The sequence below is a fragment of the Pagrus pagrus genome, assembly GCF_965226575.1.
Source record: "Pagrus pagrus genome assembly, chromosome: 4".
NCBI lineage: Eukaryota > Metazoa > Chordata > Actinopteri > Spariformes > Sparidae > Pagrus > Pagrus pagrus.
This window is the reverse complement of record NC_140188.1, coordinates 22,714,629-22,729,129: the sequence shown is the minus strand read 5'-3', so window position 1 is coordinate 22,729,129 and position 14,501 is coordinate 22,714,629. Positions and strand designations below refer to the sequence as shown.

The following is a 14,501-nucleotide window of genomic DNA, read 5'->3' as shown; positions in this document are numbered from 1 at the left end:
CACTTAACAGATATGGTCCATTCTCATAACTACTTCACTAGAACCTCTGTGGGTTGATAAGTGTGAGGTCTTGTTCAACTGTTTTACCAGTAGCTTTACACAGAGTACAATATTTAACATATTCTGAGTGAGAAAAACTTAACATTAAGTACAATATCTCACAATTGAAAAGTTCACACCTTTGCAACCCTAGCCTATACTGAGCAAAATAAATCAATGTGGTAATTCATGTCCAACCACTTCCTAACTTACTGTCAATAAGCAGTAATTAGGAGGATATTGAGGGAAAACTCCTCTAAGCAAACTGGCAAAGACTAGTAAAAAACCACTAATATGCATGCTAATAACTTGTTAATGGTCAATTTGTGCACCCTAATATAAAGTGTTACCCACGTTTCTCAAATTTGTGAGGACCAGAGAAAATAAATGATAACAGAGTGCAGCCCATTATGATTGATTTTTTGTTTTGTTTTGTTTTTGTTTTTTGTCCTTTCTTTTGGGACTTCTGGAAACTGTCGCGGCTGAAAGGCATCGATACTCATGCATTTCAGTTAGCTTCAACAATCATATCATGAAAAAGTAAAGAAGATAACCTACCAAAACCTGTCATTCACTCTTCTTTACCTTCACTGATAGGCCAAGCAAAAGAAGTGGAAGAAACTGATATGGAAACCCCAAAGGTAGGATATAACTCAACAAGCAAAAGACACCTCCACACATGAGCAGCGACTTTATGTCATCAAACAAAGATATATAAAGGTTGTGAAATATTATACCATCCTTCATCCTCTGCATATACTCCCCCTTTTTTAATAAAAGTATGTATCTTAGTCATCATCAGTTGTAAGTAGTAAGAGTGATTCATCACATCTGAGAATGTCATACTCACACGCACCAATAGAGGGAGCTGTTCCAGTAAGGCACACTGTGTAGAGATCCCACAAGTGCATGTAGTTCCTCTCCACTTCTTTTGGTCCTCAGATTTCACTGTGTGTCAGATCCAGGAACAAAACTGCTGCAGCATCATTCACTGAAACACTGTCAGCATTGTCCTCGGCAGGAGCGCTGCAGGGTTAGAGGTTGGGACACTGACATTTTGGTCCCAATATGGCCTGTCCCTGTTCTTACATATGACTCCTCAAAGTCCTTCTGCAAGGACAAGACTGTAGAGAAACTGGTAAAGCTCTCTGCTGTGATCAGTTTACTACTCAAGATGATTCCCACTCAGCCGGTGAGAACAGTTGTATAATGTGTTCTGTAGCACCGGAGGTGTTTTGTCATGTCTTATGACCTAATGATGTCATGATGATCAGCCCGGAAACTAGCTTGATTTGTTGAGTTTGAAGGACAATGACGTTCACCAGGCAGGGAGTCTAACAGCGGATGCTATCAAGTTGCATTATGGGAAATGTAGCATCCAATGTTTTTGAAACTGGTCTTATACTAAGGACAAAAAGTCAGCAAATCGCTGGAGTACCCTTTTAAACACTGAATAGAAATGTCCTTTTTCGTTTATAAAATCAATTGCTCATTGCTTAAGGATGCACATTCAAAGGCATTTTATAAAATGTAATTCAATATCAAATGTATAGAATAGCCTAATGACACTTTAAATTACAGACTAGTGATGTGCAGTAAGTGTGCATTTAATTTACAACACTTGCATTTCTGGACACCTTGTGTTACTTTGTGTAATGTTAATGTGCTAGAAGGGAACAAAGGTTGTTTCACAGGAAGAAATCTTCATCATCAGCATGTCCGCCGGTTAGTGCAGCGTTAACTCAGCCTGATTTTTGCTGCAACTGAATGGTAACAGTAGAGATGACTAAAGAAAAGTGAATCTAAGGTTCTAATTAAGGTGGGGGCTAAAACATGAAAAGTATGAGGGAGCGGTGTGAAATGAATGCATTTGATAAAGCTACATGCTAAGCACTATCACAAGACTGGACTGGTTGAGTGCTGACTGACATGACTTGTTGGTTTGAGATTGGATAGACGGCGTCTCACCCTGCAAGGCCACTTGATTCACAAGATCACGTGATTTAAGCTGCAATTAACGATGATTTTCATTATCCATTCATGTGCTGATTATTTTCATGATTAATTGATTAATTGTTTAGTCTTTGAAGTGTCGAAACCCACAGTGAAGTCTTTAAGAAACTGGAACCATCAAATGTTTGACATTTTGCTGGAAAAATAACTGAAACAATTAATCAGTCTTATCTTTCGATGGACTAATTGATCAATAGAATGGTTGCAGCTCTACGTGTGATCGTGATCATGTGATCTCACAAATCCATCCTTCCAAGCTTCAAGCCATGTGCCTGGGGCCAAGCACACAGTGGTTGAACCAATCAGCTTCCTGTGAGGAACTGCTGGCAGCTATGGTTTATGCGCCCTTCTAAATCTTATTGACAGGATCAATGCAACAGTATTTTACTTACTGCACATACATTTTATGATCATTAGGAACTATGGATGTGGTGAAGATTAAAAAGGTCAAATGGCAGATATAATGCTCCAAAGCATTTGTGTCTTTGGTAAATATCATAAGCTTGAATAGTATCAACTGGCCTACCTGAGTTATGTAAGACAGAGCTGTTGCCTGTTGTCACCTGAGGACATTAGAGAACAGTCGCCCTTCTCTGCAATATTTAACCTTGTTGATGGAATCCAAAGTTTCAGGTTTTCATGTACAGCGTAGGCTTTCTGTGGGAAAAGCAGTGGGTTTTCATTGTGATTCATGACATTAGCTTTGCAGATTTCATCAGTACAAACTTGAGGCCTTGCCGGGTGATTGTTGCTTTGTCACCATGAGTGACGTGGGTCATTTGTGAAGCTTGAAATAACTCAAGTGCCGTCCTTGAAGGCTTTGTGGGTGATAATGGCATAGCAACCAGTGGTAAGCAAATGTAAAGTGCGTGTGTGTGTGTTTCTGTGAGGCTCAGCTTTGTGTTTTCCCTGTTTACATCTGTATGTCTGACTGAAAAGAGCAAGGTCCGCATGTGGCCCTGAAGCAGCGGGCTGGGACGGCTCCCAGCTTCGATAATGACAGGGTCGTCTCTGTGGCAACAGCCCTGACTGACTGCATAGGATTGTCAGGGAGGGGCCAGTCAATATCTCTCCACCCGATCCCTTATCCCATCACCACTCCAGTCCTTTAATATAAAAATAGCTTTCCTCACTCTGACTTCAAGCCGTTGCTTCGGAGCACGTAAGTGTGTGCAAGCTCGTCCCACTTAAACACCAGAGAAAAGTTGGACGAAGACAGAATGAACATGGACTTGATTTAGACAGCATCGTCCATGCAGCGGCTGTGTTTTTAATCAGCTTGCCTGTTTGAATGAAGGTTAAACAAAAGTTCCTCCGAGGACGGAGCATGAGGACACAGATGGGGTTATTCTTTCACCCGAGGAGGTTCGCTTTTGAGCATTAGCAACAGTGAACAACCCCTCAGCGACAGCCCATCTGAACACGTCACACCACAGTATCTTACGCTCATTGATGATGAGGTCATGTGGAGCTATTTCATAATTCAGTGACGACTGAGCTGGCATGGTTTAGTTATGTAATTAGGAACAATGTGGAGAAGGTGTCGATGATACTCAGTGTTAGGGGCTTTGTGCCAGTTTTGTTAAAAAATAAAATTAACATTGCAGTGAGTACGGTCAAATAGCTCCTCTGAATTGACTCTTTGACATTTTTGTCCCTAGACAGCCGTGTCAGCAGTGCAGTGATACAGCAGCAGCTAAACTGTATAGCATACTTTACTGGATGTGGTGAAGATCTGGAGAGATCAGCTGAACCTGATCTCTCTGTGTCGTGGCGTCATTTTCCTGAACAGAGTGGTTGTGTATTTGAGGAGCTCAGGGTCATGGATGTGATGAGTCATTGATGTACTGCATAATAGCTCCAGCTCCAGTGTAGGCTAGAGGTACATGCACACTTCCTGTTCCTTTTTGCAGGTAACCCGTAGAGATATACTACACTGATTATTAGTTTGTTGATACTGATAATCACTTCTGATGAACCTCATTTACTCTCACTTGCAGTGAATGGGCTCTTGTTCATTCCGAATTTTATTTATTATATTTATTATCTCTTTTATGTGGACGGTACACTCCATACAGATGCAGTGCCACTGCTGTATTATGTGTAGCTTGGAAGCGATATGGGTCACTGAGTTTAATGAATTTAATGTTTAGCAGACCACAATGAGACAAGAATTAACTAGCTAGTGTTGTATTTCCTAATTGTGAAATGCAGTCCATTCATAGTAATGTTAACCTGTTGGCACGACAGTAACTGAAGGGATGTAATGGGGACGCCAGTGTTGAGATTTTCGTCTAGCAGCCCGGTTTCATCTAAAAAAGTTAGCTGACGGTTTTATTTTATTTTTTGACTTCATAATGTCTTTTGTAGAAGTACTTGGTAAACAGCCACTGGTGTTACTTCAAATACATTTTAGTTCACTGCAAGAGACGCACCAACTTTTAAGTCAAACTGCAGGTCTGATTTAAAAAGCTATTGTGCAAAAGGGACCACTGAGGTCCGATGTGATCGAATACAGGTAGAATCATTGAATTTTATAATGACAGTGACTAAGAAGCTGGGTATTGGTGATTCGACGAATCTGGCTGACCCAGTCCACCTAATAGGGTCAGTACTGGTGCACATATCGACATGTAAGTACAAACAGAAAGCTTTGAGAGTATCGGCAAATATGAAAACAGTGGAGGACAGACAGTACTCAAATAATATACTAATATTACCAATTAGTGGATAATTAAATGAGGTGGTGGTCTGTTTTCTCTCAAGACTAAACCTATTGTTTACAGGTGCAGCTCAAAAAATTAGAATATCATGGAAAAGGTATCTATTGTCTCTCATCTTCCTCTTGACAATACTTCAGAGATCCTCTATGAGGTTCAGGTCAGGCGAGTTGGCTGGCCAATCAAGCACAGTAATACCATGGTCAGCAAACCAGTTACTAGTAGTTTTGGCACTGTGGGCAAGTGCCAAGTCCTGCTGGGAAAGGAAATCAGCATCTCCATACTGTATGGAGATGCCAACCTGCCTGACCTGAACCTCCATAGAGAATTTATTGGGTATTGTCAAGAGGAAGATGAGGAGACACCAGACCCAACAATACAGACGAGCTGAAGGCGGCTATCAAAGCAACCTGGTCTTCTCTAACACCTCAGCAGCGCCACAGGCTGATCACCTCCATGCCACATTAATGCAGTAATTCATGCAAAAGGAGCCCTGACCAAGTATTGAGTGCATAAATGAACATACTTTTCAGAGGGTCAACATTACTTTATTATAAATCCTTTTTTTGACTGCTCTTATGTAATATTCTGATATTTTGAGATACTGGATTATTGATTTTCATGTGCTTTAAGCAGTAATCATCAAAATTAAAACAAAAAAAGGCTTGAAACATTTCCCTTTATGTGTAATGAATGTAGAATATACGAAAGTTTCACTTTTTGAATTAAGTTACAGAAAACATTGAACTTTTCCATCATAATTTTTTGAGATGCACCTGTAGATTAATAGAAATAATCCCAAGATCCATTTTCCACCACCTCTCTCTTCTCCTCCCCCTTGCTCCGCTTTGTTTAGTAATTATGAGTGTGTGTGTTGGACGTTTGTTGAAAAAGAAACCTCGGTCTATTTCCATCCTGCTGGCTGCAGCAGAAACAGGAAATGGAAGGCTTTTTTAAATGAGTGCTTTAATGTCAGCACGTGCGGTACTTTGTTCTTTTATTCATGGCACACGTGACAGCCATGCAGAAGGCCATCTGTATTTATCACTTTTTTGGGTTGGCCCGATATTGAACATAATGTCTATCCCCTCGCAGTGTTGCTAGTTTTGCTGCCGAACATATTATGTCATTCGTCATCACTGTCATTAATGTGTCTTTAGCTCTCCCTCCCTGGGATGCTTTTATGTTTAAGGGCTGTCTGCACAGTGTCTGTTCTGTCCTCAGTGGGATGTCTGCTGCTGGTGTGTTTTCTGCATAATATCAAATATACCCTGGTCTCCTACTGAGCCAGTTTCTGTTGTGCATGGCTGAGCCTTATTTGCACCTGTTTAGCCTTATTCTCACTGCTCCTCCTGGCTTATCTGTTGCCTGTGACTCTGTTCAACATCTTTATCTGTTTAAATTCACACCTCCTCATTCAAAAACATCAATAAACATGTGCACCCTGCAGGCTAATTGCAATTCCTACTTCACACAGTGGATTAAATACAAGTTAGATTCAAGTCAAATTGATGGCTACCCCATTTGATTTCTTTTTGCACCGTATCTCTCATACCAGAATATTTTTTTTATGAGTAAACAGGGTGTATTTTTTCCCCTACTATCTGTGCCTGTCTTTGCAGGCTGTGAATGCATTTCTGCTCTCTGTCTCCCCACTGTGGCCTTGAGGGCTTGGATTATCCAACATGGTCAGTTCAACAATAAACAAACAGCCATCCAGTCACATGATCGCCCATTTCCTTTTGTGATTATGTACAGTAGAGATCAATCCATCGGGGGTTTATTCAACATGAACAGGAGAGCAGCAAATGCATAATCCATCCATACTGTGTTACAGAGTAAAGAACGCCCACTGAGCAGAATGGGAGAGTCAAGCTAGCCACGGCGTCCAATCCCACAAAGCAGTGTGGAGGGATTAATCCAGATTATCTGCCAATGCTATTCTTAGAAACACATGAAAAATCTCTGGGCCAGATTAGGGCTCAAGGAATGCTAAAAAAGAAGCTGATGCCAAAATCACATGACTGCTGTTTTACAAACCAATGAGACTACTCTGTCAGGGTGCGACTCCATGAAATATGAGTGTAACCCTCTATGTGTTTCACCTTTTCTGCAAGCAAACTTTAAACAAAGCAATCCAGAGGATATTTCTTTTTGAATCCCTCCTATAAAGGGCACATTGAACATTGAGCAAGTGTTCACGAAAAAAATCATTTTAATTTTACATTTGAGTAATTGTATTTCTGTTCTTTGTCTGATGCCATACAGTGGGAACACCTTTATTATCCAAAGATTTTTACTGTAGCAGAACTCAGCTATGATTCGGTCAGCAGGGGGCGTCAGTGAGAGGAAACATCTGACTCAGTGGATGACTCTTCTCTAGAGGAGCTGTCCATTCAGCACCACCCTGTAGCTGCTTCTCCTCAGCAGGCTGGACAGAGCACCAACAAGAGTCAAACTACAATCACACACAGCAACAAAGAAATAAAATAGGAATTAAATCTTACAAAAAATAAAGAAGGGCGAGCTGCCAAATCCTCAAAACACTCAAATGTTTCCTCCTGTTGCATAAAATCTCTCAATAATCAGGATGACAAGTCTACTGTAATCTGTCACATTAATTGTCCAATCATTATTAATAACAGTGTGCTGTACCAATATTCTTTGCCTAAGTGATAAATGTCATAGTGACCCTCCTGGCTGCTTTATAATTTTTATAAGGTGATATTGATATCAATTAACAGTGCATGCTCTTAAATGCATCAGGCACATTAGTAGAGTAACCTGGGTCAAGATGAACTCATTCTAGATTGCAGAATGATACCCTCAGCGGCAGGTGTCTGAACTCTGGCTGTTCCCAGGAATCATCATGTCTAATATGATTTACAATAACATGATGAAGATGTGCCAAGGCTTCAGGTATTGTTTTTTTCCCATGATGAGGTGGGCACCAGATGGACTCTGTGTGAGATGACTTACTGTCCTCTTGCTTGACTGAAGATCAGGCTACAGCACTCACTGGGAAGGGATTAGAGCGCTCTCATATCTTTTGCCTCTTTCCTTTTCTTTCCTCCTCCCGCAGTCCCACCACATTCACAGTAGCCCACTGGGAGAAGCCGTGCTGGCTAACAGTGGAGAGCATGTGTCCTCCTGTCTGCTCGTGTCTGCCCAACAGCACACAGATGAATGATCCTCTTTCCTTTGAGAGGTTTTCATAATAAAAGTAATCACAATATGGTCCGAGGCGCTTTTAAGACTCAGGGGCTGCCAGCTATTGATCGCTAGTTATAGACTGTTTTATGAAGGCATCTTCAGACAAAGACACACATGTGCAAACACACACAGTGCACCTCCTACGTAGACATTAGAGTGTAATTACCAGTTCACCCTTATAATGAAATAATGGACCAATACCAACTAAGAGTCATATGAACAAAGTCATGATTAGAAATGTGTTTTCAACTGTCTTCCGTGAAAAGCACTATAACACACCAAACTCCAAACCTACGATTTCATTAGCCAAACTATATACTGGTCAGGCTCTAACATCAACATATCTTATGCAATACAAATGCTGCTATTACCCCTGTCCTCCCCTGAAAAAGAACGTAACCAAAAAGCCATGTGTTGTGTAAAACTGGCATAAATGTCTCTTCACAGCTCCTTTGCTGTGTTGCTCTAAAAGGAGTTTCTGATTTGTTATAATTTGACAAGAAGACCGTGGCAGGTGTTACCTTCTCTGTCTCTGTTTTAGACCGTGTTCAGAAGTGTCGGGAAAATTGATGTAACACCGATAAAGTCAAAGAGCTTCTCACTGTACACCTCACCAAAGTTAGGTGTCACCTCAGAAGTGCTCACTGATCTTAGTTTTAAAGCACGTCCTGAACCTGGCATGGGGCCGACTTTCATGTGTCCTCCCAGACGGAGCCCGAGTGCGCCTGCATCATGTGCGTGCCATTATCTTTTTTTTTTTGGTTGCTTGCCTCTCTATCAGTCAGTCATGCACTCGCTCTCTCCTGGCACCATCTGCATGTGAGAAAAGCCGAGTGAGTGAATGGAGCTCAGTGACTCAGCAGGCTGAGCTCAATAACAATAATAACTACAAGTTTATATTGCGCTGCACTAGGTGTTACTGTATATTGCCATTACAAAACAAATAAAATCAAACAAACAAAAGAGTTGCAGTAATCAATGAGCCAGGGGTTAAATTAATTAAATCAATCAATTAAATAACATACCATATTAAATCTGTAGATCATCAGAGCATGTTTTCAGGCCAACCTGAATCAGTTGTGATGCTGCAGAGTGGTTGCATTAGCCGTAGCATTAGCCATCCCTAATGAGGTGTAATTTGCAACATGCAGGGCTCTAAGAAGATTAAAGAGGAAGAATGTGCTGCGTCCTGACCCAGTGCCTGTGGTCAGGTCAGCTATTGTTTTTGATGACAGCGCCGATTGAAGTGAATGGTTGGTTACTCTCTGACCCCTGCGGCCTGAAGTGGCAGGGGAAGAGATTAAGGATGTCAGTGGACCACTCCAAGTTCAAAGGTTAATCCGCTACAGATATAGTTTAGATTAGTCTGCATGGTGTTTGATTCAGATTGTTGTTCTTAATGTTAAAAGTATTTTTAGATGGTTTGCCTTGTGAAATCACAGTTTTTTTTACAGATGGGTAGCTGGGCATGCCAACGTTTGTAGCTTACATTAGAAGAAGATAAACACACAGTTGAATCCTTTCCCGACAGTTTTGCTTTTGTGTTTTGTGTTTTGGAAAGGCAGCATCACACTTATTAGAGACCTGTGCACATCGTTTCTGCATGTGGAGAAATCCACAGCTTGACAGGCCTGTCGTACCTTTCAATTAGACGATTAAGGAACACTGATAAAAGACCCCGGGTAGGTTTGAATTCAGGTTATTGCAGTTATAAAACACTTAGTGGCCAACTAAGCAAGCTGAATCACCATCGTGTCCATCTGATTCATTCTGTATGCAGCACACATACACAGCACACAGCTATAAACATGGGGAGTACCCCAGTACACTCAATGCATTAAGAGATTAACAGGGTTAGCTGCTGACACTGATCAGGGCTGGAGTCCAATACAAGGGGAAAGAATTGCAGCAGCCCCCCCCCCCCCTCCCACTTAATACCCTTCTCATTCATAGCATGGAGGGTGGAGGTGGGGGTGGGGGTCACTGCACAGAGGATGTTACGGCCAGAGGCTGCAATCCTGCTCTAGTCCTCCACGCTGGGCCAGCTAGGCTTATCTCGGAGAGAAATAGAGAAAGAGAGCCATCTAGGGAAGAGGACAGAGAGAGCAGGAGAGAGGGAGGGAGGGAGGGGGGAGAAGGGGAGAGATCCTGCGCCTGCTCACTGCGAGCACAGCAAGTGCAGCTTTCATCCGCAGCGGAGACTGACGGAGAGACGGAGAGAGTTTGAGCGAGCGAGCAGAAGCTTTGAGGGACAGTGTGATAGCTTGACAGAAAAGACACAGATTTATAAAGGAATGAGAAAACAGCCATGGTGGCATTTATTTGCATTTGCTAGCCCTTCTGCCTCTGCTGCAGATTGCGTGGTGAATATTGCGGCGCAGGTCACCTCCTTCTCTTTTGGGAAAACTGAAGAACCCCAGGGAGGTGTGAATTTCTGGCACAGTTGCTCAGCACTGCGGCACCTCGACACAAGCGAAGGAATGTAGCGGAAAGGTGGGCAAAGCCAAGGATCGTCCTTCCAGACTTCTGTCCCCAACCATCCGTCTGCCTCTGCATCCACTCCTCCATCGTTCCCTGCGAGCATCTCTCCTGCTCTGTGTATGGGAGGTGAGGCTTTGGCAGGTCGTCAGTCAGCATGCGGCGGTGTGAACGGGCAGCCCAGTGCCCACAACACGCTATGGACATCAGACACTCCTCGCTGTACTAATGAAAGGCTTCAAGCTCGCCTGGTAAGGCTGAATAGGGAGCTGTTTTCGTCTGATCGTGTGAATGTAACTTGTTTGTCTGTGTAGCTTTAAGGCTGTCATGTATGCAAAGCACAACCCAGACGTCTGTGACCATTTTCTGGTCATTTTCTGGCCACGGCTGTATTCATCATTCCAAGGCTACATGCTCTCTTTACAAGCCTGGATGGGCTGTCAAATATATATCTTTTTTTTATTATTTATTAGAAAAACAATTATATTTGTCTCCATCTGCACCGGTGCATTTCTATTTGGTTACATAAATCTCCAAATGTGAGAAGGACTAGATCAGGACACCATTAAGCTGTGACCAGTGTGTGTATCCAGTGCAGCCAGTGTGGGCGAGTGTGTGTGTGTTTCTTTTCTTTTTTCACTGTGACTGTGGCGACCCCGCTCTGCTCCCCTCTGGCGGGCTCAGTGTGAGCGGAGCAGCTGAGGAGCAGCGCTCACGTGGCTGCCTGGAAAAGAGCAGGCACATGCTCCGTCCGTCTCTCCCCGGCTTTCTCCCCTCGCCTGTTTTCCCCGTTCCCCCTCGTTATGTCTCACACATGGACAAACAGATCCACGTCCAGGTGGCCCCGCTCTCACTTTTCTTTTTTAACCTGTGTCGCTACAGCTCATGCTCTCCGTGCACTTTTCCCTCCTTCTCTCCTCTCCTCTCCTCCCCTTGTGTTTGTTTATGCTCCTCCTACTCCTCTTGCCTGATATTTTTAGAGACGAATTACAGAGCACTGCAGGAGGAAAAAAAAACGTAGGGGGAGCAGTTTCGGCAACGTGCGTCCCGCTTCCTTCCTTCTCACTTTCACGAGGACCTCTTCTTTTCCCTACAGGACCTCTTCTTTTTCCCTCACGTCTCTGGCTCTCTTTCATTCTGTCTATATTAGTCCGTGTCCTCCTCTCATTTACATCCCTCTCTTCTCTGCTCTCCTCTTATTTTTTTTTTTATGCCTCTCGAATCTATCACTTAATCCTCCAATCATTTTTTTTCTTTAGGCTGTGGATTGTAGCTTTGAAAATTTCCTCTAAGGGTGTCATAGCTTAATCAGACTGAGTGCATACTGTGTGTGTGTGTGTGTGTGTGTGTGTGTGTGTGTGTGTGTGTGTGTGTGTGTGTGTGTGTGTGTGCATCAGCCGATGTGTCGTCCTGTTTATCTATAGGGGCCTCTTCATCATTCTGCAGCACAGAAAACACTACTAAACCTGTCGTCACTTAATCTGTTTGCAGCGCCCTGATAGACACAGGTTGCTTCACCACTGTACGGCCATCTGCCCCATAGCCTCCTTTACATGGAGGTGAGCTATCTGGCCTGCTAGCTTGGTATAGTTTGCTGTCATGTTATATAACACACGTTCTTGTTGTTGTTCTCCCAAATGTTTCATTATGTTTCTACCTTTTAGTCAGTGTTTTAATCCACCACAAAGCAAAACAGAAATCAATCAAGAAGGGAATGATGACGATAAGATATCAGTTCCCTCTCGTAGATTCATTAATGAGAGGATGAAATCTCACTCTTGTTACTTGTCTCTATTAGAGCTGCATTCGGTTTTCTCCCAGGGACGATCTGCTACGTAGGCAAAACGGTGTGACCCAGAGGTCATTCGATCAATCAATATCTCAATCAGCACATTTGTTGTCCTCAGTGTTATAAACCACTTGCTGCCACTAGACATGGCAGCTTATTTATCTACGCTGGATACAGTGATTTATCAGTGCAAACTGGTTTTAATGGTCTCCCAGTGGCTCTTTATTAGTGCAAAGATATTTGTTCTGACCATTTTAATGTCCGCTGACAAACGAGATAGCCTAAGATGATGAACTTCTCATTTCGCTATGTATGGAAAAAGGCTTTGCTTGCGTGAGCCTCCAAGATACCACAAACAAAAACGAAAAGCAAATAATTGCCACCTTTCTTTGAGTTTTAGTTCAGTTTATTTGCAGGTTTGCAAAAAAAAAAGAGGTTGAACACTGTGCAAGAGGGGTCAGAAATGGCTTATTGAGATAGAATAGTTGAGATGATGAGTCTGGTCCGATGGAAACAACAAAATAAAAACATCTTGTGATATGCTGTGAGTTGATGTCAGGGGAAGCAAGTGTCGGACTGGAAACCAGGCAGCCCCGTTGGGTGTATGTGTGTCACAGTGCATGCTGTGATTGAGAGCCGGGGTGAGGGGGGTATTTTTGCGTCATTACTTGCTTGTCAGGGGACAAGGAAGAGATAAGAAGAGAGAGTTGGAGAGAGCATGTGTGCGTAATAGCATGAGTGTGAGAGAGGGAGATTGCTCAGGATTTGGCAGTGGCTCCAGTGTTGGGGATGTTTGCTCTTGATATGACATTTGGTGTGACTTAAATCTGCACACAACCGCACACACACACATACACTCAGACACAGATGTGCGCACACAGCCAACAGCAGCAGCTGTAGCAACAGCAAGGCACTGACAGCAGGCTAGAGCTGGAGCTTACTCTCTGCACGTGGCATCATGGACTGTGGTGTTGCTGCAGGACAGTCGGACAGACTGCGAGTGCAGGCTTGCACACATAAATGCCTGTGTGTCTCTTTCCCCCTAACTTTTCTGGTCAGTTGTTCAGCTCCTTCATCTTATTGGTTGTTGCCAATCAGAGCAGGTGACTGCAGTGTTTAATGTTGCGGTCACAGAGCAACTGAGCAAAGGCTTATTAGACTGTAGAGAAGTCTTCCATCCGTGATTTCTGCTTCCTGTGAGACTGCAGTTTTTAACACACACGTATGTACTGCGTGCATACACAATGCGTTGCACATGCTGTCATGCACACAAACAGAACATCAAAGACACTTGAAAACTCACAGCATCCACTAGCATATGCACAGATGCCTCAGATCCTCACGTACATACATGCAAACCACGTCCCCAGGCGTGTACCATCCAGAGCCGAGCCACTAATGTCTCTCCGGGCTATTTTAGACCGACTTGAAAATTGTAGCTCCCAGGCCTCTGCACCAAGAAGATTCATTTCATTATGTAAAGTATCGGAGAGGGAGAAGGAAAAGACCTTCTGCATTAATGGTTAAGGTGAACTGCTGGTCGATCAGCTGGAACTCTAGCTCTGCCGTGGTTCGTCAGAAGTGGTTATTAACCGCCTTCCTTCAAGCAAAAGCACTTGCCCTGAAAACAAAATGATGAAATTTCCACAACTAGGAGTTTGTTAGGGATGGACTGGGAGGCTTGGAACCAGCTGCAGCCTTACAGATAAAGCACTGCACCATCAGACTGGGCCACAATGGACTTGAGAAAGTTCACAGCAGGAGCTCTGCAGTGGAGAGAAACTGCAGAATTGTTTCCCTCCTGGCCACAGCTTATTAACTCTCTCTCTCTCTCTCTCTCTCTCTCTCTCTCTCTCGTCCCCTGTCCCCTTTTTCTTTTTTTTTATTACTACTGCATCCTTTCCCAGAAGCCATTTGTCATCGCTGATTATGCTCTATATTGTTCCCAGAAACACCGTTCTGCCTGCCCCCAATATAACCAGCTTTTTTTTTTCAAAGCGGATATGATTGATGATGCATTGATTCTGCAATGATTAGATAAGTCACTGAAGAGAACAGATGTTTATTAATGATAAAGGAATGGTGTCTAGATTGCATGTTCGTGCTAACAAGGCTAAAAGGCAGATCGTATTTGTACAGTATGTGTTTATGAAAATTAACTTTGTCCGACAGACAGGTGCGTTTACTTCCAGGTAACTTTTAAAACGTCAGTCGTGCGTCGCTGTGGGAGCGAGTGTCCCTGTTTGCCT

General features: G+C 43.1%; 1 protein-coding gene across 13 annotated transcripts in view; it reads left to right on the top strand.

Annotated features, from left to right (window-relative positions):
- gramd1bb (GRAM domain containing 1Bb) overlaps nt 1–14,501 on the top strand; it is a 127,172-nt gene that overhangs the window by 76,164 nt on the left and 36,507 nt on the right. For 2 of the 13 annotated variants that reach the window (XM_084351294.1, XM_084351296.1), the window contains exon 2: nt 637–680. The exons of 10 other annotated variants lie outside the window; for them this stretch is intronic. In XM_084351294.1, the coding sequence (XP_084207420.1) occupies nt 637–680 (44 nt within the window). Of the gene's footprint in view, nt 1–636; nt 681–10,169; nt 10,715–14,501 lie in introns of those variants that run through there. One more of the 13 variants, XM_084351295.1, reaches the window with a different exon arrangement.